At 44.4% G+C, this 25,135-nt stretch overlaps 1 protein-coding gene across 1 annotated transcript; it reads left to right on the top strand.

Annotated features, from left to right (window-relative positions):
• The first annotated feature begins 1,599 nt into the window (after nucleotides 1-1,599).
• Nucleotides 1,600-20,467, top strand: C8A (complement C8 alpha chain). The gene is made up of 11 exons (XM_062581604.1): nucleotides 1,600-1,772; nucleotides 3,441-3,537; nucleotides 4,376-4,520; nucleotides 5,889-6,033; nucleotides 7,586-7,775; nucleotides 9,336-9,530; nucleotides 11,118-11,358; nucleotides 15,260-15,388; nucleotides 16,245-16,402; nucleotides 18,407-18,629; nucleotides 20,316-20,467. The coding sequence occupies exons 1-11, from the start codon at nucleotides 1,654-1,656 to the stop codon at nucleotides 20,465-20,467; spliced, it is 1,794 nt and encodes a 597-aa protein (XP_062437588.1). The 5' UTR covers nucleotides 1,600-1,653.
• The last annotated feature ends 4,668 nt before the right edge of the window (nucleotides 20,468-25,135 follow it).

Below are 25,135 nucleotides of genomic sequence, written 5' to 3'. Positions count from 1 at the left end.
ACACGGCAGAGTGACGTGTGACGGGGAGGTAACGGTCGGGACGGCCTTGGGCTTGTGTCGCTGGGTTCAGGTTTAATACCAGAATTTTAAAGAAAAAATTATTTGAGTTCTTACTGCTTAGGCAAAGGGAGAAAGACTTTTTCAACTCATGTAAAGTGTATTGGGAGATTACATCAAAATCCTCTCCAAGGTCACAAAAAGGCAGTTTTCATTTCGTTTCACTGCAAAATTTACCCACTTGGTCCATTTCTTCTTGTTTAGCTAAGACAAGCCCTGGGGTCATTCTGAACTTCAGTTACATTAAAATAACACAGTAAGAGGTCCTTTGATTTTGATAATTTACAAAACCAGCTATTGAAACGAGCTTTGTGATTAATTTGGGAAATAAACAAAACGACACTGCTGCCCCGGTCTTCCCTGGGCAGAGGACAATTCGCTTTCTGTTTAATAGCTGCAATAGCTCAAGACACCAGCTTGGCCGACAATAATTACACTTTCTCCGGGATTTATTGAGGTTCAGGCCTCCAGCTGCCCGCTGGGAACACCTCAGTTACGCATGAACCGCCTCGGCCCACTTAGGCAGAAGAAAAGCAGGGAGCTGCAGACACTTGTTGTAACGCCGAGCAAGTTTCTGTAGATAACTTATTTACTTATTTATTTTACTAGCATATGAGCATGTTACGGATTTCTCGCGCACGTGTGCTCCTGTCCCGGAGCCACTGGAGCGGATTTCACGGGCAATGCACAAGCTCGGGACAACTTGGGCTGAGCGTGACTGAGGGCCATTTCCAATGGCCATTTTTTCTCTCTTCCAACAGACAACAACTAAATAGTCTCATTTTTTGATTATTATCTTCACAGCGACTAAGCTACGGGGTTCCTTTGTGTGGGATTGTTCGCCTGTATTTGTGCACGTGCGTTGAGATCCCAACCAGCTAAAAGCATTAGAGCCACCGCAGACAGACGAGTTCACACAGCATGTAGGATAGGGCACAAATTCACATTTAGGAGACTTCTTATGCCAAATCGCTTTAGAAAGCAAAGATTTAGATTCTCGTGTTGCTGTGAGCACATAGGGCAATACAAAAGCCGTTATGAGCCATGCAATATCTCATGTCAGCTTTGGACATGGGAAGCTATGTTATGGGGATGGCAATGGAGGGAAGAAAATTGACATTTAGTTATCTGGGTAGCACACAGCATTTTTTTGTTCCTCATAACAGAATTCTACAATAATCTTAAGTGCTGCAGACCTTTGCCTGCTCAACTACCAAACACACCAAAATTACAAGTAAGTCACAGTGGGAAACAAAATGAGCTTCCTTCTGCTTCAAATTAGATGGAGAATTACAGGCTGGACAAGAAACACCCATAGCACAGTAGGACTCGTTTGACTTTAATGGGGAAACGGTTGCACAGGTTAATATATCCCCTTGCCAGAAAACTGGAAATTTATCTCCAAAGGGCAAAGGCCTTCAGGATGCGTCCTGATCTGCTGTGATTCGATCGGAGCCTTTGCCAATGATTTACCACAGCATTTGAGGGACCGGTGGGCTCCACGCGTCCTCCCTTAGTGTTGACACCAAGGGGTCCCGAAGCCTAAAGCTTTTGTTTGCAGCTATTTCATAGTAAACGTTTACATACGGCATAACTATGCGGTGGAGCCCGGGCCAGCTTTCTGCTTTCGTTCTCTCCTTGTGCTCGCTGTCTCTGACGTTGCAGCAGGCGGCGGTCACCGCACACAGCGAGCTCGCGGCGTTGCCGTCCCAGAGGTAGGTCTCCTTCCACCTAACTTTACGTAGAGAAATCGCAGTCTTGTCCGTTGGCCCGTCAGTTTTGTCTTGACTGGAGGCATGTGTACGCCGTGCTCTCTGTAAACAGCTACCAGGAAAATAAAGAAATAAATATAAATATATATATATGCATGTCTGTATTGGCTGTTATCCAAATCCTAACCTAGGCATTGTAATTCCTTCTTAGACAAACTGTTTGCACTTCATTTCTTGTTTTAAGGATGGTTATTAAGCCTTCTTAAATTTCCTTATGAGAATTATTGTGCCGCTTCCAGGAACTTGGAATTAATTCCTTATAAAAAATATTTACTTTAAAAAATCTTCTTAGATACCTTTTTCATTATAACTACTTTGCATTTAACAATTTAAGGTTAACAATATTGCTCATAAAACATAAGTGCTCGCACATAACCCAGTTTCTAATCCCAGCAAGATCCATGCGCCCACCTTTTTTTCCCTCAACAATATTATTAAGCTGTATGAGCGTCATTTTGGCTTTGAAGGAAAGGAATAAACAAGTTACTCTTTCTAAAGCTATAGCATCATGATAGGAAAACGGCTGGATTTCTTACAGCTGCTAATTTCAGGCTTGCTCTAAAGGCAAATATGATTTAGAAGGATCAAAAAAAGGTATCAGTGATAATTGGAACATGGAGACAAGGAGAAGGCGGAAAGAAAAAAAACGTGGTAGTGATACACTTAATTATGAAGGCTTACTCCAATAATCCCTTTTGAAAATGAACAAAGAAGAGATATTTGATGTTTGATGAACTTATCAAACACGGCAGAATAATGAAGAGGTAGACGTGAAACCCAATCGAAGGCGAGCCAATTAAGCACTCCGCGAAGTGCTGAAGGATGCAGCCGGCAAATCCTCCTGTCAGACTGCAAACGTATCAATACGTGCGCATCCCCAGCCCCGCGCCGGGCTGCAGGCGCCTGCTGTTCTCCGGGAGACGCAGCGCGCTGATCCGTATCCGCGGGCTGCCTCGCCGAGCTCTCGTGCCTTGCATTTAGCACGCGCTCTTCTGCAGCCGCTCATGAATCCCTGATGTGCTCCGCACCTCCCCTAATTACCAATATTTCTCCTTGGACCACAGTCTCATAAGTCAAACAGACTGCTCATTCGTTAACTACCAAAATCATCATCATCATAGTGTTTTGGCTTGCAATAACCCCGCGAAATGTTTTGGAAGCTATGGCAAATGCGGAGCGGTACTGGCACAGCACACGTTGCTCCTCAGCACAGAGGAAGGATCCGAAAACTTGGGGCAGAAACGCAGAGATCGTAACAACTGGCCTGGCAGGCAGCAGCAGTGTTTTCTTGCTGTTGCGTAATGATATTCTACACCTGGACGGAGGGTCTGATCCAGGGCCAGTGCCATTTTCGCCTTTTATAACCTTCCCTTAATTCCACCCCCCCACACACAGTATTTATGTATTTCCTTCTAGAAATAGTCAGCCAAAGATTCTCATACTCAACATACATGCACGCTTTGCCTTTGCAGCCCGCTGGCCTAGCCAGTCCCAACTTCTCCATGCAGTCCATGAGAAAAACACATACAGCTCGTTTCTTGCTGTTTGCCTCTGGGCCTCCTTAAAATACAGCTTCAAAGACCTTAGCCTGCTATCTCTTTCTCTCCTTAGAAGGACCAGCGGAGATGTTAATTCTCTGGCTCCTGTTGACTGTCAGCTAAGCCAGTGGTCCGAGTGGACTGATTGCTTTCTTTGCCAAGAGAAAAAAGTAAGACGCGACTGTAATGTATTCATTTATCTTCAGATGTGTCTGTGATGAGGATGTACACACATTAATTATAAATATTATACATATTCATCATTCTGAAGCATCCACTAAACTCATCCAAATATGATGGAGATGCTCCTGCGCTGGAGTGGCTCTTATTTAGCCTGCTGTAAACTAGGAATAAATTCTCATAAGCCAGCAGAACTGCAAAACACAGAATGAAGGCAAATAGTGGAAGAATCAGGCTAGAATATTTGGCCAAGACTTTCTTCCTTTTCTATCTCAGATTTAATTGAGTATCCCCTGATTCTTAATGCCAATATTCGAATGGAAAGAAATTAAAAGCAGCCTTCATTCATCAGCTCTCATTCTCAATTTTTGTTACTGTTTCCCATATGTCTTTGTAATTCAAGAGTTTATTTTCAAGTACCCAACATAAGTTTGCTTTTTACTGAGTTTATAAAGCTACGTTTTCGCTTGTATGCTTATAACCAGCAAATTATTTGGCTCCTTTCGCTCGCTCGCTTTTCTTTTTTCCTCCTGTTTAAGGAACAGCAGTTCTCATTAATAATCCATCAGAAACGTTGTGTTGCTTTCAAGATCAGTGCTGTAATTAGTGGCTGTGTCTATCTGATCCATGACAAAACATCTGACAATGACAAAACATATGACATTGGAAAAATTTCACATAATCTTCAATGTACAAAAAAAGGGATGGATTTAAAAAATAGTCATTCATCCCCTAAAGTTAGGATTGCTTCTTAGAGTTGGTGGAAGTGCCATCTCGGGGGGATGTGGGCTATGTATTGGCCGTGTTTTTCTCTGTCCTGCGCCCCAGCACAGGTACCGGACCCTGCTGCAGCCTGCCAAGTTTGGGGGGAGGCCGTGCGCGGGCCACCTCTGGGGCGAGGAGCACTGCCACGCCGCCGGGAGCTGCACCAGGAGCCACCACTGCGGAGAGGACTTCCAGTGCCAGGAAACCGGTGAGTGAGATGGATACTAGCTCCCGCCAGAAGACCCTGGGCCTGGGTGGATGGGTCGTGGTGGGGCGGCAGCCAGGCCCCAGCAGAAGTACTCTCCCAAACTACTGCTGCTGGGCTACCCACATTCCCCTCTGTCAGGGCCAACGCTCCCATAACACATCACTTATCCCTCTGAGAAAGGCATAGTTCAGCCATAAATCCATCCAGCAAATTGTTTTATCATTTATTTTTTAACCATCTCTGGCTCTGAGGACTGGGTAATTATTCTGGGAATGGCTGTTCTCTGAAACAGCACGGACAAACTTTCGTTTTTACATAAAAGGTTTAAACTGTCATCTCCAGCATTTAATAAAAATACTCTTGAAGCCTGGAAATACACACACTCCCTGCAGCTAGCTGGTGTAGGTCACCACCGCTCCCGTGATGGGAGCGCAGCAATACCAGTGTACTCCAGCCACAAATGTCACGTCAAGGCCTTCGAGACTCTCCCAGAAGCAGAAGTACTTTCAAGTTGCACTTCCTGCAAACATTCATTCTCGAACAATAATTACTGTAATAAATTCCCCAAATACCTCCTGCAACTCAAACTGTACATCAAGCTGATACAGCTAATTTCATTATGCCAACTGGAGAAACTATAGCTTCCTACAGGTCCTTTATGAGACCATGATCTTTGACAATAAAGTCTTGCCAACGAAGAGACCCTCTGCTCGATTCCCGCACCCTGATGCTCTGGAGGAGCGTCCTGCTTGCTCTCGCAGCTGTGCTCGCTCCAGATTGTGAGGGAAAAACTTTCCCCGAAGGAGCGCTGCCTGGAGCAAGAGCTCTGGTCTAACACATGGTGCAGCTTCTTGGGGCACCAAAAGACAAGTGGAAAAATGGCATGTCTTGTGCAAGCTGCCAAAATTTTTTCCGCTCACCCCAAGGAAATAAGGCTCGTGGCACTGGGGCAACGATTTGCTGATGGCAACTTGATATTAATTACAGCAGCACAGCTTTAGGTGATGGAAATATCTACCTTGATTTGCTGGATAGCTAAGAAACGAAAGCAAATGAGATATAGGCTTGATGCTTTGCTCCAAATCTGCCCTAAAGGTGAAGAGCAAGAAGGTTCACCATAAGGAGGTTTTCCATACCTGTCATCCTTGAGTCTCCTCAAAGTCTCAGGCTCCAGTGGCTTGGTATCATGAAAGCCTCATTCAAGCAAAATTGGGCTCATGCGGACTCTCATATCAGTCAGCAGAAGCTCAGGCAATGCTCAGGATGTCCCTGCAGCCCCACATCCACGAGGGGCTTGCTCAGATGTGTTGGTTAAACCCAGCGTGGTTTCTGGAGCGGGTAGAAAAATACCTTCCCTGTGCACTTTAGGTCGCTGCATTAAACGTCACCTCGTATGTAACGGGGAGGCAGACTGCAGAGATGGGTCTGACGAGGATAACTGCGAGGAGGAAGATATCGAAAGCTACTGTGAAAATCTCTTCCCAATCCCAGGGGCTGAAAAAGCTGCCCAGGGGTGAGTAATTAATATCTGCCATTCTCGCAATCAAAACAGAATTAAGTTTTTCATACTGCTTTTTCTTAGTAATAGCAATGCTACGGGGACGATGTAAGGGGCTCCAGGAACCTATGTGGTGCTGTGCAAAACACGAAGGGCAGCTGCTGTCCTACAGGTGTTGGACACCAACAGGCACTACCATGAGTAAGAGCGACGGAGGCAGGAAGGCTCGTCCCAGCTTTTATTTCAAGTTGTGCCTCAGATTTACCGTCTGACCTTGGCCTCTCTCAGCCACTCTCTACCTCTGACTGTCCTCTTTATACTCGTGTAAAAATATATCCCAGCTTTCTGGGGCCAGTTATCTTGCAACTTTCTCCAGTTAATGAAAGCAATATATTAAATAAAACACTACACTGTTTCACTGGAGTACACTGGAGATGTAGCATCTTGGAGGCTTCCATCTTTAAGGAGAATTTTTTACTCCAGGATTTAGGATTTCAGAGTAGAGATTAGAGGCAGAAGGTTTGAGCTCCGCATGAATACATACAGGAGTATTTACTCCTATGCATGAAAAAGTTTTGCTCTAGCCCGTTCTAAATTTCAGTTAGGTAATACATGGAAGACAACAACTTGGGTAATTTAAAGGCAAATTGTCTATTTTGACATTTCTGCTTTAAATCTTATATTTTAACCTAAATACAGCTTAGTTTCATTTGCAGAACATGGGCTACAATATGAAAATACAGTTCGCTATCACTTAACTTTCCTATCGGCTTGACCCAAAGCTCTCTGGATTCAATGAGATAAATGGATCTCTGGCCCAGAGCCTGGGAGGATCTATCAAAAGTTTATCAGGCCACAAATTTATTTTCACCGAGCACTGCATTTAATACTTCACTCTGATTTGTTTTGTCCTGCAAAGCACACAAGAGCAATAGCATTTACCATCTCAGCCTTAAAGGCAATTCCCCGTTGCGAGGAGCTATGTTGCTGTCTTGTTTGAATAATGCTTTCATTTTGGGCCACCTAATTATAGGGAATATTAAGTAAGAGACAGGATTTCAGAGGGTAGCAGCCTTGATAGCTGGAGAGCAGACTTCAAGTCTAGAAAGGCTGCTAACTCCATTGAGAAATGGGAGCATTACTAACAGGAAGGAAATCACATTGAGATAGAAAAAAAAATTACAGTGAATGCCAGGAAACACTTTGTGACCGAGAAATGCACTAAACTGCCAAAGACATGCAGGGGACCTGGAGGAATCTCCGTGCATTGAGGCTTTTATGGCTCTACTCACAAATATGGGAACACGGGCATGGACTGAAGGATTTAACTGATTTCTTCCACCCCCAGCATGAGCCCAAACCAGTATCTTGGAAATAACATGAATGTGTGTGCCCTGTTTGATCTGGGCAGGAGAGAACAACCTCAGATTTAAGGTGCTAACCCAATTCAAAGCCCAAGAGCTGAGGATAGACTATGTGTGGTCAGAAGAATGAATTAGTAAAGGTGACTGTTGGGGAAAGAAAATAGGAGTTATAGGTAACTTTCTGAATGCTATTTCTTTTAAAGATACAATATCCTAACACAGGAAGACAGCCTGCACATATATGATCCTAATTTTTTTGGAGGCCAATGTGAGTATGTTTACAACGGAGAGTGGCGGGAACTGAAATACGACTCTGCATGTGAACACCTGTACTACGGAGATGATGAGAAGTATTTCCGCAAGCCTTACAACTTTCACGTGTATCAGTTCCTAGTAAGTACCCCAGATACTCAAATTTGGCAATGTTTTCCCAGCTAAAACCCAAGATTTATATAAAGATATTATGCACATCTTATCAGGAGAGAATTCACTACGTGCCATCTTCCAACTTACTTTTCTCCAGCTGTCCCCAAGACAGCAGTCAATTGGTAATATAAATGCAGTTTTATGGCACATCAGGGAGCTAATGTGTTATATCACCCAGGCATCCCCACTGCTTATTCTGGCCTAGTCAGAGCCAAGAGAAATGGGTTTTCTCTAAATTCTGCTATTAATAAGCTGTAGAGCTTGGACAAACTACTTGCCTCTCTAGGGATTAAGTTGGCCATTTGTAAACTGGGAACAATGCAACAAGTTCAAGTTTTGAAAGCACTTCAAATCTATGGCGGAGCTAAAAAGGGACATAAAACTGAATTCTGAATGAGGCAGTTCCTGAAAGCCCACATGGTACATCACAACGCTGACACTGTTACGGGGTCACACCTGATGGTAGAGACTGAAGTTAACCCCTGACTGGACCAAGCAGAGCAGCGATTTACCTTGGGTGTCCCACATCGTAAGCAGGGGCCCTGGCTGCTGTTGATAAGCACGTTTATCACGCATTTCACAGTGAAACTGTGTATTAGCATCACCCCGGCAGGAACAGGCAAAATTCTGAACCCTGGAAAGCGTTACCTTCATTTAGCTCCAGATGAAGCACACGTTGTTCCGGGGAAATATTACAGTTATCTGCTCAATGCCAGCAGCTTCCAATTCCTACTGCAGGCAGTTCCCAGTCTGAACCAGATGGACTCAACACATGAGATGCATCTTGTCCCCTCTTTGTGCCACTTGTGGTGAAAGAACCTCTGTGCTATGGCCATGTGCTGAGAGGTGCCCCATGTCCACAGTGTCTTAGGAGGCTTTACCTGTGGAGCCTAGGTAGTCACTCATGAAGATGGAGTTGCTGTTTTTCAGTGTTGGTAATTTAGGCAGCTCAGTACCGAAGTGGCAAACGGCACAGCCCAGATTCAGAAAGTCCACATGTTGACAGAGTAGAGCTGTCAAGCAAAAGGTCACTTTTCTAAAACACAGGCAAAACAGTGTTTATTTTCTCATGTTGACATTGTAAGTGGCTGAATCTCTGCTGTTGAGTTTTTCCTAAATAAATTAATCCTGAAGCAAGCTGGAGTAGAAAACAAAATCACTCCAAAGAGTTAAGATTTGGCAGAGCTGTGAGGAACTGGAAAGTGGATTTTATAACGAGAAACGTCAAGCTAGCTCAATAGGAACGCTCCCCAGCGCTGCCTGTAATGGCATTGCTTGGAGACACTGAACAAAAACCCTTCCCCTGCCTGGAGGCAGAGGAAGCAAAATGGGCTTTATCCCCACTTCTTGCACGTTGCCAGATGAAATGGCACGGGACTGAATCGTCTTCTGCAGTCACTGACGTCAGTGTCAGTGCTGTCAGGATTACCACCAACTTCAGCGGAGGTAGGATCAATTCCTTGAAGAAATAGATTGAAAAGGGGAAGAAAATACCTAAAAAACTAATGCCCACTCCTTCCTCTTCAGGCCCATGCTGATTCTGGATTCTCCTCAGAGTTTTACGACGATTCAAAGGACCTGCTCAGGGCCCTCAAAAATGATAGATTCGAAACAGGAGGCTTTACCTTTGGAATTGGGCCTCAGTCCTTGCAGTTTGAGCTTGGTTTAATTTTATCATACAAGAAAGGATCCCTGAAGAATTTCACACAGTATGATGCAAAGGTAAAAATAATAAGTATGTTCTAGTCATGTCATCTGTGCGTTGCACAGTTTTGCTGTAACTTATGTTGGTTTATTCTCTTACTTGCCCTTTTTTTTTAAAATGCATACTAATTGTACCTTAATTTGTCCATGAAATTGCAAATGTATGATCATTAGTAATCCTGTTTGTTGTTCTCATTACCTTTTAGCAGAGAGGGAGTGGGAATAAAATTGAATTATGAAGTACTAGAACACATGTCATCTCATCCCCATTCTGTTTCATGGCCACATTAAGCACATAAATAAAGAAATGCTTAAAGTCTTGATGAGGGAGGAGGAAATATCAAGATGTTGATCAAAACAGTTGTCCTCAGGGAATGATCTCCAGTAGCAAATATATCACGTTCAAATTAAAACAAACTGCCATATGATAGGGTAATATCTACTTGTAATAACAGGTTAAAATAACATGCTGAGAAAAGACTTGCAGATAATAGAGTTTATTTCTCACACTGAGTTTGCATCCTGGACTAGCCATGATGACCCCTTTCCAATATAATAATATGAATTCTGTTATTTTCCCTATATAGCGTGTCCTGTCTCCACTTCTCTCTTGACCGCTGACAGGAACCAATACAGAAGAATTACTTTGATGGTGTTCCAAGTAGAAATGCCCCTAAAAACTGTTTGAAATTGGCACCATCGCAGTATTTACTGTGTCCTCGTCTAGACTCGCACACTATTTGCAGCTAAAGGATGATCAGTTATTAGCAGAATCACTTAAGGGGCTGTTCTTGTTGCACTGGACTCTTGTCCAAGGCAACAGCCTATCTAGAAGTGAAGTTGTGGATTTACTGGTATATCCAGGAAATCCTTCCCGCTGCTTCAGCACATTACAGACCTGGCATCTTGGCCACTGCCGCCGCACAGCATTGCCAGGCTGCATCTGGCTTGCACTGAGCCGTTGACCTGCACCACTGGTCGAGGCAGTGTAAAAGCAAAAGGGAAATAACAGCTTGGAAAAGAAATAGGGGAAAAAAGAATTAGCATGTTTCACTTGGAAGGTGTGGGGGGGGCATCACACAGAGCCCAATTCTAATTGTATTCACACATCACTAGCAACGCATAGCATTTAAAATCTAGCTCTATCCTCCACCTCGTACAGCTGCATGAAAGAGAAACACTGCCCCCCAAAGCAGACAACCATTGATTTCATTTAAACCTGGGGTGTTTTTCAAGCCTTTAACCAACAGCTACACATTGACTCTTTCCTCTGCACACATAAGGACTAGAAATGACTATTTTTTTTTAGATGAACACTGAGGTATTGCAGATGTGACGCTAAATCTGTGAGAGGGGACAACATTGCTTGCTGAGGCGTTAACTCACCTGCTGTCTTCAGCAGAGAGTCCCCTGACACACAGCAGGGCAATGTAGATGAATGTCCAGCTCAGAAAGTATACTGCTGGCAGCCTCTCCCTCCAGCGTCAGATAACTCAAGGAACAGCCCACTGCTGTGCAAAGTGTGTGTCTGCAGCTGCCCAGATGAGGCATCCTTTTCTGCTCATTCTGAGGTTTAATGGCAACCTCTGTTTTGTCGATCTGCAGGAGGTTGGATTCATCAGAAGTGTCACGAAGGTGCAGACTGCCCGCTTCAAGATGAGGAAGGAGAACATTGTTTTGGATGAAGGTATCTTCCTTTCCCTGCAGGAGCTTCCGAACAAATATGACTATGGGATGTATGCCAAGTTCATCAACGACTATGGCACCCACTTTGTGACATCCGGGACAATGGGAGGTGTCTTCGAGTACATCCTTGTCGTTAACAAAGAAGAAATGAGAAGAAAAGGTTAGAATAACATGAGAAATTTCTCTGTTCACAACTTTCTGCTCTAAACCTTGCCTTTCCAACTTGGAGACCTGGAGTGGGTGCAGGCCACCAGAATAACTCATCTAGCTTCTGGCTGCTCCCCACAACTGTCTTCTTCCAGAGCCTTGCCTTCCAGCCACACACAGTGGGAGAGTGGATGCTCATCAGCCCCTCATAGCTGAGCTGGCTGGTATTTCCTATTATGTGATAGGCTTTCAGGGGAGCTTGAGAGAGGTTTTTGTAGAATTCTGAATTTCATTTTTTGCACTTTCTTCAGTGTCACTTCCTAGATTTCTCCTCTTTCTTATAGTCTTTGGCCTTGCCATTCTTATGATTACTTGGGAATAAAATGCCTGCAAACTCATCCAGAATGACAGCTCCCTCTAGTTTTACCTTACTAATAGTGAGGGTTTCCATTTTCTATAAATGGAAGTAATGCATTGCTCTTGGCAATACCTTTGGCACTTTAGTCTGGTTAGTGTCATATCTGAAGATTAACAGAGTTCTGCTAGCTCCACTTCTCAACAAATTAGAGTGTATGAGGCTGGAGAACTATACCTCTAAATCTCGGTTATATAAAATATCCACTGCAGACATCTAGACTGCAAGAATACCCATTAATGGAGAGCCAAAGCATAAGGTTTTTTTCTAATCAAAATGTAAGATGCAGAACAATGTTAGTATGGTACTCTGGTACACTAACCAGATTGTCAACTTTTGCCACGATGTCTGCAATACAATAGATCCCCTCAACAACCAGGGTTTTCCATTACTCTGTTTTTGTTCTGCAAAAGGTTCAGCTTTGGTAATCCACACTGGGTGTTTGTGCTAGAGACAATTGCGACAGTGGACAGCTGGTGCAAACTGCTTTAGTTCCATCAGTTTGCATAGGACTGAGCAAAGTTCTGCTGGAGAGCCTTGGGTCTGAAATGGTCTGATCCCAGCTGGAATAGGGTAACTTTGAGTGTTAACTATGCCAATTATTCCACAGGAAATAATTACCAACTGAGAGAATTTTCACCAAATTCCTAAACTACTAGTGTTTGGAAACATGGTCCCTCTTCAAATCATTTATTCAGTTTGAAGACTAAGTGATATAGAAGTGAATGAGAACTTGGCAAGCAATTATTCAGGGAACAGACTGCCAAGTAAAGAGGAAGAATGAATCGAGAGCATGTGGAGGGAGTCTATTATTTTACTTTATCTTGTGCTTACTATATATCAGAAGAGGCAATTTACAGCTACAAGATGCCCTATTTTAGGAAAAAAGGATGTTGAAGTTCAGCAAAAGACAAAAAACGTGCCCCAGTGGAGATACCATTTTCATTCTAATGTAGCACATCTATATAATTTTCATCTAAATAGGACACTGCTAGAAAGTCCACATATATCAGGTTAGCAGTACTTTATGTCATGCTACACACGTACAGAAGGAACCAGCCACAACGGTTGATGTGCTGCTGGTTTAAAAAAGCTTAGTGAGAATTCACTTCCTAATGGCGAGAGCCAGACATGCTTGAAGGCTACGTCTGGAAAAGGATTTAGGCACCTTCCCTATGGCATGGTCCGGATAGGGGTGCCCAAAGTCTTAAATTCAGAGCTTCAACAGACCAATTCAAAGTTCTGCAGATGCCTGGAAATGCACTCAGTCCCTGCATGGCTGAGCAACGTGGCACCTGCGTTAGGTGCACCCCTGCTCCACCTCTGCTCTGGCATCTGGAGAGCCAACTGAGCCAGCGTGGCTATGTATAAAATGCCCTAGAAGAGGAAACACACTTTGTTTATAGACTGGTGACGAAAGCACATGCACAGGAAAAAGATACCTAGACTGAGTCCCCTCTCGATGAGGTTTGAGCATCCAAGCAAGCGTAGGCATGAGGCAGACTTCAAGCTTATGGGAAACCTGAGTTTTGAAAATAGACTTTAGACACCCAGGAAGAGACCACAGCTCACCGGTGCAGAGTTTCAGACTGCAGTTTGGCAGCCAGACTCTTTCTAACTTTCAGATTGCAAGGGCTCATTTGGATGTGGTCATGAGTAAAATAAATATAGATGTCAGAACAAGGTCCCTGTTGCTCTGCCATCAACATTTTTCATGATTTGTTTTCAAAATAGATTGTTATGGTTCTCTTATTTAGCAGAAAATAGTATAACGTGTTCACATATTACAAGAACATATTTATGGGAGAAATATTATGCACAGAGTAAAAAGAGTCTTCATATATTCTGATTAATTCAAAATGCAGCAGTAAATCTTATCAATCACTTGAATACATTTAGCTATTCCAAATTATATTATAAAAAAAGCTATCAGGGCTCCCCCCTTGAGTGCCAATATTTTCTATGACCACTCTTTTGCAAAGATAACCACTTTTCATCTATCAAGAACAGGTCTTGCTACAACCAATAGCAAATTGTATTGACAGACCCTTGCTGAACATAATTACTCCACAGGAACCATGGTGAATCAATTAATCAGGGTGTTTCTCAAGTTTAATTTTATGGCACTCCAACATCCAGATAAGCAATCACTCATGTTGCTTTGGGTGAATGAACTTTACCCACTGTGTTTACAACTGTTGAACAGTTTAGTACAAGTAATTGAGTGCTACACATTTAATTTTTCTCAGGGGCCCAGTTTTGCAGTGGGATGTAATTCCCCCTGAAGTCTCGAGCATGCTTCAGTTAGTTCTCGCTGTTTCGAATTCAGGCTGTGTAGTACCTTTCTCAGGCTGCTGACCACTCTGCTGTTGAGGAGCAGCCAAGGTGAAGAGCAGATCCTAGGCTCAATTTCCCGCTCCGGTGTGGCTCCCGTTGACTTATTGCTCCAGGGGGGTGCAGAATGGCGGGGGGGGGGGGGAGGGGGGAGAAGGAGGGGAAAATCAAGGTACAGACATTTCACTGACATCTTAAAAATGAACAAGACTGAGCTCTGCTCCCACAGCTGGAGGGAGGCAACGCAGTCCAGCAGCCGGGGCTCTGGCCGGGGACTCAGGCCCCAGACCCGATCATTAGACCATCAAGCTGTGACACACAAATCCCCCGACCTCCGAGCCTCCCTTTCAATACCATGGTATTGATTGCCGGGCTGCTTTGTAAAACACTTTAAGATCTACTGACAAAAAGAGCAATATAAAAGTTACCTATTACTTATCACACCTGTGTTTATTGAAATCAATGGATTTTTTTGACTGTTATGGAAGACGGCCCTGTATTTGCAGTGTGCTGAAGTGTGTACATAAAGCTCGGCTGGATGAAATACGTGCATTGCTTACTTCTGTGAAACCGCCTCATTAGTTCACTTCTCCTCTCTGCAGTCTCTTCATGGGTCTCCCGTTACATATTTTTATGATGTATGTGGCAGTGGTGGTAGCAAAGCAACAGCGTGCAGTGAGGCTTTTGCAGCCTGCAGCAGACAGACCTTTTGCAAGTTGCTACTGAATATGCTGCTTAAACCGCTGATACTTGGGTCCGCTCCTCAGTTTATGAAAATTAGCAAGGATCTATTGATTTCAATTGCCGTTCCCAGATTTATTCTAGTTAAGAGTTATTTTGTGGGGGGAAAAGAATTAAATAGATAGGCCTAGGCCAAGCCAGGAAATAAGCGCTCACATTAAGACTTTCAATTTCTACTAATAATTTTTGAGGAAAGAATTTTACAGTAAGGACATTTCCCTACTGAGCTATTATGTGATAGGCCCAACAAAATATTGGCATTGCCACTACAAGAGTGAAAGCTCTCCTCTGCCCTGGGTTATTCTTTGACTCCTGGAAACAGGCCATGCAATTAACAGAATGCAAAAAAATGTAAGTAGGAAAATGAATGTCTTTCCAATCACTATGAGACAGCAATTTTACTGGTTTCATGTTTGTTTCGCAGCCGTCAGCTCTGAAGACATAGCTTCCTGCTTCGGCCTATCAGCGGGCATCGTAGTTGCAAAGTCCGAACTAGACTCGAGAGCGTCCATGTCGCACTCTGAATGTGAAAATAAAGGATTTCGTAAAACTGGTATGATAATTTGGTGGATCCTGACTCCACACCTCAACCCTCCCACCCTCACTGGTGGTCCACAGCTCCCCTATGGCCCCAACCCTCCTCTCTTAGCGCACCATGTCCACTCACACCATGGAGAAGCTGCTGCCCGTGCCAAACCTCCCCGCCTCGTGCTCTGCTTTACGTGGGCACCGGTGTCTGTCACTAAGCACAACGTCGTTCTGAGCACTGCATCAGTGGCATACATCTAATAGCAGCTCTAACAAACAGGTGTCCAGAGGGCTACAGGCCTTTTGGCTGCCAAGAGTGAGGCGTATGAACCAGAGACAAAACACGTCATCTCCAAGTCCCTTCCCTTCTATCCTCTTCCAAATCCCTGAGGCTCTGCTCTCTCCTGCACGTTTCCCATGTGCTGTCAATGCTGGGCCAAACGTTCAGCAGGGCTCCGGCTGCTGCCGATGAGACTGAATCCACTCTGACGAGGGCTGCACAGTGACTAGTAAAAGAATCTGAGTTAAAAAATTATTTCAAGAGGCTAAAAAGACCCAAATCTGTATAGCACTTTATAAGTTATAGGCAAAGTGCTGTAGCATGCATGCATTAACCAGACACAAAGGCTGGAGCCATGCAGGTCCTTTAAGACTTGCTGCGATGCTCAGCTCCTTGCCGACTGTCTCATAACAACGCAGAGGGCTGGCCCCGGCTTGCGCTGCGCGTGCCAGCGCTCCCATCGATTCCCGGAGCGCAGCATCAGGGCTGGTCACCGATAGCCCCTCGCTTGCTTGATTCCCCCTCGATTAAGCAACTTCTAGTGCACGAGCGTGCATGTGGCAATGGTAACTACATACATGAGTGTGATTCAACTTTTCAGATCCTCAGAGCAACAGTGCTGTTGTGGAAGACATTATCCCCCGGATTAGAGGTGGAGATATCAGTTACAGCGGAGGCCTCTTAGAGAGCTGGGATTCCAATATGTATCGGCACTGGGGAAGGTCATTAAAATATAATCCTGCTGTTATTGATTTTGAGGTAAGACTTTTTGCTGTTGAAGAAACTCTGCCACCGTAAGGAATGAAAGTGTAGTCGAGCAGATCGTTTCGTATTTTTATTGTGATCCCATCACAGAACAAGATTAAATGTAACGGGCCACTGATCTGGTAACCTCTTATTCATTTCACAATGGGGAGTACATCTCCAGCGACAGCACCAGCGGGGAGGCAGGCGAGAAGCTTAATGCTGGATTAGTGCCAAGTTAAGTTTTTGATGTGTCCCCAAACAGCTTCCCAATGAATGGCTCTCAGCGGTTGCATTCATCCCTATTATTCTCCCTAACGCTCCGTCCTCCTATATAAGCCTGGGAGTCACAAGTGGCTGTGAGGGAGCAGATCCTTCCCCACTGCACAGACCATCCTTCCTTGCCATCCGCCTCGTCTCAGAGCTGCAGCGGGTCTGCGTAACCTCCCCAGGTTATGGTGTTGACTGCTATGCAGGCTCTTTTCCCGGACATTTCCTTCCACGAGTCTTTGGGGCTCCTCGCCCATGTTGTCAGCTGGATCCTGTCTCCAGCAGCCTGGACTCCTCCAAGAGGGTTCGTAACTGTAAAAACCAGAACAGTCCTGCTCCTCCCTCTCATCTGCCTGGATGCCAATAAAATTGAAAGATCATGGAGGGCTTCTGTAGGGTTTTGGAGGTGAGGAGGAGATAGATACAAGTAGAGGAGATGGAAAGGGAAAAGAGAAGAACAACCCTAGGAACAAGTAATTCAGTGCTATCAGATACTGCTTTTACAGAGGAGGATGCTGTGAAAAGGCTATCAGAAAGCATACAGGCGTGAGGACCCAGGGTATATCCTACACTATGGCTAGGAGCACAAAAATTTACCTTGAGATGTTTTAATTGCTGGTCTGCTCTGGGACCACAGCTGCAAGATGTGTGGAGAAGGACCTAGGGCACAGAACAGACATGCTGCCACTTCCATTCTCCTCATTTTAATTTTAAAGCACATCTGCTTCTGACTTTGACAGCAAGAGGGACAGGAAGGTGGGAGACGAGAGAAGCGAAGGTGGAATCAGGAATTACATGCATTATTATCAGGGCAAGTAGGAATTTGCAAATCTTTCTGGGCAGCACCATGGTGACAGAACGGCCTATTAAACCAGAAGCTCTTTCAGTTGCAGTTGAACACATGTGGCAGGTTATTCACTTTTTTTTGCACAAGACCCCTTCAATTTTGAGCAAAATTTGTTGCAATTTTCCAGTAAATCCCTTGCTGACCTCTCTGCTGGCTGCTTTAGGAGCTCAGCAATTGCTGGGGAACAGGAGGCCTTCAGGCTGCTGATAAGCACTTGTGTCCACTTTGCCTCTTATCTTTAGCTTCCTCTCGTTTGTTAAACAGGCTTGTGCAAATTTGTCCAAGAGCTCTTGCCAAAGCTGGGCAGAACCTCCTCGCAAATCGCTCTCCGGGCGCCCTGTGCATTGAGGAGATCCCCACCGCTGCCCCGGGCGGTGTCCGCCGATTCCCGTCCAGCGCTCGCTGCAACACCCACGCACACAAGCAGAGCTGCGAGCACGGCCTCGCACTCTTGGACTTACAACTACGTGTACTTAGATCAGCCCTGATATTTTGATGTCAATATACAGCACAACTTCTGTTACTGGTGAAACTAGAAGGGCTGAGATTTTAAGGGAACCGTTTTCTAAACACAAGTTAAATATCTAAAACTCCCCAGCGAGCCTCTCAGACCCTTTCAGAAGGCTGAACACTACCATCAGCTCATGAGGCCTCCAGCTAATCCAATCCTTTTGTGTCACAGGTTAAATGCAGAAGGTGGGTTATAATCGTGCTTGTCCACATTCAGCTATTTTTGCTGAATGCTCTGGTAGAGCTGGACTTTGCTACTGCAGATACCATGCACTCATCATGTTTTTAAAGCGGTAGATAGCATAATATTATTTTGCTGTATCACTGGGCATTCTTACAGGTTAAATAATCCACTGTATTCTGAAATCCCTGCATGTCTTTATTCTACACAGCTGCAACCCATACACGAAATCATCCGCAGAAGCAACCTTGCCAACATGGAAACCAAACGGCAAAACCTGAAGCGAGCTTTGGACAGCTACTTATCGGAGTTCAACGCCTGCCGCTGTGGGCCGTGTCAGAACAACGGGGAGCCCGTGCTGGCAGGAGACACGTGTCTCTGCCAGTGCCAGCTGGGCTATGGTGGCCCTGCGTGCAACCAGAGCAAACGCCAAGGTATGCCCCCAGCGCGCGCGTGGCAGGGAAGGCAGCACAGGGGCAGCATTTTGCTAATCAACAGCTCTTTCCATCTGTGCAGTAGTCAAGCCTTCGCTCCTGTATCACTTTTGCTGCTCAGCTATCCTGAGCAGCTTGGCAACAACCTTAAATTAACGGGTTGAGTAATTATTATAAACAAACTAATGGAAACGAGGGAGTGTTTGATAGCTGGAGACTTACCAACTTCCTGCAAAGGCAGCAAAGGCTGAGCTGGGTGCAGCAGCAGCTCCAGCTGCAGCCTGGCCACCCGCGTCCTGGCTGCCCACGGTGGCCTCACTGAAGCTTGGATTGATGTATCAGATCAGAGGGCAGGAGCAGGGCGGAAACAGCAGAACTTTGTGCTGCCATGAGGGCAAGGACAGTCCTCACCAACCTGTATGTCACGGGGAAGAGCCATGCTTCCTGAGCCAGCATCCTGGGTATGGCGATTCCCAAGTGTGCTGGTGGCTTCTGGCTGTGGGTGAGAGTGCAAACCACGACACGCAGGGAGGGGAGGGAGACCCAACGCGCTAGGCTAAACAATCAAAATGGCCTGTCAGAAAGTGATGCTGAGGCAATGGTCCACCAAAAATGCTGTAAAAACAAACAAACAAACAAACTATCCCAAATGACAGCACTGCAGATGGCAGGAAATCCATCTTTGGACGGGTTCTTCTAGACAAAGCTCCAGGCATTTAAGAGCCTGGTCATAATTAGGGTCCCATCATTGGAAAACCAAGGCCTTGGCAAGATAATAAGAGCAGAGTTGGGCAGACGTTTTACAAAGTTCTCTTCAAAAGTGCTTGTTCAGTGACTCAGAAGCGAGTTTCTTTAAAAATTCCATGTCCTTTGACCTGTGTCCTAAGCCAAGGATGAGGACCATGAGCTGAGGCCCTACCCTGAAGGCAGCCCACTTAATAGGTGTGCCAGAGTCCACGGGAGCTGCTCAGTGGGATGGCCATCCCGACTTTCAGCAGTACTTCTGATAAGCATAGGCATTTCGCCAAGTGGCTCCAAGTCAAGGCAACTTCCAGCTTGGCTTCCAGACTCATTTAAGACCAAACTCAGCTTTTTTAAAGAAGGATGCTTCAGTGCACTGGAAACCCAGCTTCTTAGCCAGTGCTAAGAACAGAGAGATCAATTTTTGGTGTCTGGATTAATACAGTGCACAAGCCAGGAATGAAGGTCAGCCAAGTGAATAAAAAAGGACAGTAAATGACAGACACCAAGTATTCCCATCAACCGGGAGTGCAGCCATAATCTATAGTATTGAATGCACCTGACAACTTGGCCTATCCTATAATGAAAAAAGCTTGTCATGACCCATCTCCAAAGGGACAGGCAGACTCCACAACGGCTTCACGGCTGGGCCATTCTGAGACTTCCATCTCTCTGCCCAGCTTGGAGAGGGGAAGCTGGTGCAGGGAGACCTGTCACCAGCCCTTTGGGAAAGCAAAGCCAATCTTGAAGGACTGGAGAAGAAAAAGAAACAGCTACTGGGGGTCTGAGGAACATGATGCTGCTTCATTAGCCCTGTCTTCAAGGTGCCTGCAAACCTTGATCTCAACAGCAGTCTGGGTGTCAGGCAGGGACCGGGGTGGCCATGGGAACCTGCATCAGAGCAGAACTGCAGAACTAAATAATTATTTTTTAATGGTTTTACAGGCAGGGAGACGAACGGCCGCTGGAGCTGTTGGTCAGCTTGGACTCCCTGCCAGGCTGGAACAAGGAGCCGCAGCCGGCAGTGCAATAACCCGGCCCCGCAGAACGGTGGGGCACCGTGCCCAGGGAAAAGTGTGCAAACCAAAGCGTGTTAACACCCATGGGGACTGCAACAAGGCAGGGTATTGCTCACTGCAAGTATACGGTCTTGTTCAGGAGCCTGTGCTGGGCTATAAATACTCCAGGCATAATTCTGCAGTGAAATTACACTGGGGACAAATAATTGTGAAGTATTGCATTTACATACATACGAAGACATAGCGGATTCACTATATACAACCTGAGTGCCGTCCAGGCAAATTCCTCCATTTGATTCAATGCCTTCCTGCGTGCCCCCTTACTCTCAACCCCCCTCCAATTAAATAGCATCCCCACCAGCCACAGGGACACTGGCGTGATACAGGAGGCGGTGGAGAAATCAGCCCCAGCAGTGGTGTTGCTGCGTGATGGTGAGGTTATAAGTAGTCATAAAACACATTTACTAAAACTGTTTACACAAGTAAGCTTCGCTCGCAGAAATTTTTATATTTGCCTTTGGAAAACAAATTAAAAGCTCATGATCCTTGCATTTTTATGCAGTTGCTATTGACATATGCACCATGAAACTTTTATAAGTTGGCACTGTCAGATTTTAAAGTGTAGCATATTGGGCAGGGCTGCATTTTCAGCAAAGCCATATGCTGAGCTGTATGGGAGGAAGCTTAAGCCCAAAGACGCTGAAGAGTCATGGTGAAAACGTGAATCCAAGCTGATGAGAATCATAAATAAATAAATAATAAACAGACAGACCCAAACAAAACCATTCTACAGAGGATGCTCACACACAAGCGAAGGCTATTCCTCTTTAGGATCAGTGATGGATTGACTATTAGAACAGAGGCATTTTATCTCCAAGGCACCCAGAGCTGGAGAACATGCTAACGGGCTGCCTGATTTAAGGGCCTTTTTTGAATGTAAGACGTAAATCTCGGCACAAAAATACACACAGTATTGAACAGCATCCAGAGACCGCAGCGAGAGCCCACAGCTCAGGGCTCTTAATGAACTGCCGCAAAAACCTGGGGTGGACAGAAAGCGAAAGGCACTTCATTTTACTGTGCTTTTCCTTACAGGGGGAGAAGAAAAAAAAAGGCATGAGAAGGAATCTGGCGTTATGAAAAGCAACAACGCAACAAAACCGCAAAGCACAAAGGAGCACTTCTATACACATGTGAATGGAAAGAGGGGGTAGAAAGGAATCGAGGTTTAGTGAAAGAAATTGCTTAGCTATGGCTCTGATTCTTGGAATTGCTTGTTTTTCAACAGCATGTCAGTGGTGATTTAGAGTCTGACACTTAGCTGATGTAAATCAGCCTAGCTCCTTCGGTGCAGCTGATTTATGCCACCTGAAGATCTCGCCCCATGTTTTTTTTGTGTGTGCATTTGCCAAAAGAGATTTTTTTTTTTTACTACTTCTTCCCTTTTGCTTGAAAAAGAAACTACAGGCTCTTTTTTTATAAGAAAACAACCAACCGTGTTGTCTTGGACATTGATATTTGAGTTTGCTGTAGAAAAATTCCTACGGCAGCTTTCTACAACACGGGTAAATGGGTGATAAAATTGTGGCCTTTTTGCACACTTTGCTTTTCCAGGTAAATGTTATATTCATCCAGAGATGAACCTGCTCTCAGGGGCTTGATTCTGATGTCCTCCTTGTTGAGGAAAAACCACCATGAAGAACCACTGAAATCTGCACAATTCAGACATCCAAGAAGAAAGTGAAATTTAGGAATAAAAATTAGCTTTCCCATTGAATGGTATTGCCACTGTTTGGCAATGGGCCAGCACATTGCATTAAAAACATGAGACAGTGCTGTTACACCATGGTTTAATTTGGCTCATGGGCTATTTCTGCTTTTATATACTCTGCTTAGTACTCAAGAACATGCCTGCAAGTAAATGAGTAAAAAGTCATCTTAGTTAGAAAGCAAAGTATGCCTCTCTTGTGAGCAGAGGGAAGAAATTAATGAATAGATAGATTTGATGCCTTAAAGGTTGGGGAGTGATGAGGCCTGCAGAAAGGCAACCTGCATTCTCATCTTTTGAGTCATTTCTAGAAGAACAGATCACAGGCCGGGGAATCACAAAAAGAGAATAAATCCAAGTGATTAAAGAAATCGAACGTGAAACACCACCACAAAGCACCCATAAATAAACAAGGGCAAAAAGCTGGGATTTGCCTGGAGTTTTTTGTCCTCTGCTTCGAACGTGCAGTTTTGGAGTACAGATATCAAAGCAAGGATACGTGCAGGGCAGAGCTCATCACTCACCTCCCAACCAAGGGCAATGAAACACAAACTCGGAGGTTTTGTTCAAATGCCGAAGTGAGATCCCTAGCAACCCCCGCCTCCAGCGCTAGCCCTTCGCTTCATTGCGGGCTCAGCTATATCCCCTGGCAGAAACTCAGAAGCAGGGAAGCATAAGTCAAAGGAAGCAAGAAGCTGCCTGTAAGGTCTGTTTAAAAAAAAACCCCACACATTATGAGCAATTACACATTTACAATGCTAGTCAAAGAAGCTAATATATCTCATACTGAAGTGGCCAGCATGAGAGTTGTGCTAGATGAGATAACTGGCAAAAAGTAGGTTTCTTTCTTAAACTAAAAGCTTAGAGGCTCCAATAAAACAGTGTTGTTCCACCCTGGTTTTAATGAATGAATTTTCTCCTCTTGCACACTGACATACATTTGATACAGTTATTTATCCTATATATTTCTTGTGGCATATTTCCCAAGAGACCTTGTTTATCTCTCTCATAAGTACATGATGGATGTATGGTGCTTTGGATAAATGGTATCACAATCAGATATTTTTATGGATATAGGCAAACTGGGTTATTAACAAAGGAAGGGCAGAGAGGAACCAGTACGCAAAAGAAAATAGCAAATGATTGATGACTATACACCTGAGGTTGCAAGGTGCAGACTCCAGATAACCAGCTAACAGAAGAGCAGATAAGGGCAGTGCTTGAGACAGAGCCGTTTCCTACCTCGGGGTCAATGTCATGCTGACTACCCAAATGCCTGAGTTGCTCTAGGCTGGGATTTTAGAGCAAGCAAGAATTCCCCAACAGAGGCAGCTCTGAAATCATTGCCTTCCTTTCTATACACAATACTACGTAGATGTACATGAAGAAATAAAACATTTAGTCCTATCAAAAAAGGAAGAAAAAGGAAAAAAAAAAGAAAAAAAGAAAAAAAGAAAAAAGAAAACAAGATTCTTAAGAGTTTGGAGAGGGAGTGTTTTTTAAGGGGTGTCGTATAGTGGGACTCTATGCATTGCACTACAAGTAAGTGAAAAAACAAAGGTTCATAATGGTAATAATTGGTGCCTTCATTTCTAGTTCTGCTGATTTATCCAAGCAGAGGGACAATAAAATAGGAAGACAAATCTGGAGGCATAATTTGACCAGAAATCTGGCAATTCTCTTGAATGCTTACTGGGCTTTCTAGTGATGAAAGTAGACGAACAAGTGGTTGGAAATGTGGGCCTTGTTTGGCCCTCTACATGAACTTGCTGGGTGATTTTCAGGAAAATCTCTCCAAGTTGGACACCAGTCTGATTTCCCCATTCCTGACTAAGAAATTCCTAATTACAACTTATCAAAAATACCATTTTGGCAGCTCCCTAAGCCTTATTTACAGAATCCAGCACACATCTCAGCAGTAGTGTCTTCAAGAAGGGAGATGGAGAAAATACAGCTTCTGTACATTTTCCAATATTATTTTTCACAAGCAAACTGCAGTATCTGTGGGCAATTGCACAGTTAGCTACATCAACTTTTTTTGGTAAGCCCATGAGCCATTTGAAAAAGTACCAACAATGCGCTGTTAAATGCAGAGCAGTGTTGAGGCACAAGCGACAAAATAACCGATGCAAAACTACTGCAGGTTTAAAGAAGCCTATTTCTCGATGTTAATAAGGTGGGTATTAACACGACACTTTGGGTCTAGGCCAGAGACATAACCTGGGATGTAAAAAGCCCCTTAAAACAACAGTCTTAAGTATGGAAATGGCCTAGAGAGGTTGCACCAGTGCAGAGCATGCACACTCCTTGTCTGCAGCGTTCTCATGTTTTTGTATGTGGATTATTAACCTAAACCTCCACACAAGTTAGAAACAGCAGTAAAAGATGGTACCAAAATTTAATATGTACCCAAACAAAACAATAAAATCTTCACCATGGTATTTTTTGTTGCTCTCTAGGTCATAATAAATTATTTGTTAGTTAAATCAAAGCACAAAATTACAAGGACAAAAAAAAAGTTATGTCCTTCGTGGGAATCTTGTAGAGTCAATGGGCTCAATGTTCAACCACTACTGAAATCATAATTGAATTAAACTACCCTGTTGATCTTAAAGACTGCCAAATCTTCCCTCTTTCCCTCCCCAAAACCTCACAAATAATATCCAGCCCTAGGCAGTGCCACTTCAAAAAATCTTGACTTTTCTCATCAGAGGATAGTTTGAATTCAGGTCACCACATGTGACTCTGCTTGCATAAGCATGGGATAGACACACTGCGGGGCTGTGTCAGATTACTTTTTACAGTTTGGTGATCGACTGAGGTGATCAAATTTACAAAAGACACTTTGTAATCTAAAAAACTTTCTTCTGATGAGCATCAATGCTTCTCAATAAGGGAAGGCAACTGCAAAGCAGTACCTATTTTCACAGGCACACATGAGCTGTTCAAAATTGGTGATCAGTGTCCTCTGTTACAGA

Source organism: Rhea pennata, chromosome 8 (genome assembly GCF_028389875.1).
Source record: "Rhea pennata isolate bPtePen1 chromosome 8, bPtePen1.pri, whole genome shotgun sequence".
In the NCBI taxonomy this organism is placed as follows: Eukaryota; Metazoa; Chordata; class Aves; order Rheiformes; family Rheidae; genus Rhea; species Rhea pennata.
Note: the sequence above shows the minus strand (reverse complement) of the source record. Positions and strands in the feature narration are given on the sequence as shown.

Excerpts from the sequence above, each read along its gene's own strand:
- C8A (XM_062581604.1), top strand. The coding sequence starts at position 1,654 with ATGCGGTGGAGCCCGGGCCAGCTTTCTGCTTTCGTTCTCTCCTTGTGC. Across the intron at positions 3,538-4,375 it reads TTCTTTGCCAAGAGAAAAAA|CACAGGTACCGGACCCTGCT; the intron begins GTAAGACGCGAC and ends CCTGCGCCCCAG. Across the intron at positions 7,776-9,335 it reads TTCACGTGTATCAGTTCCTA|GCCCATGCTGATTCTGGATT; the intron begins GTAAGTACCCCA and ends CTTCCTCTTCAG.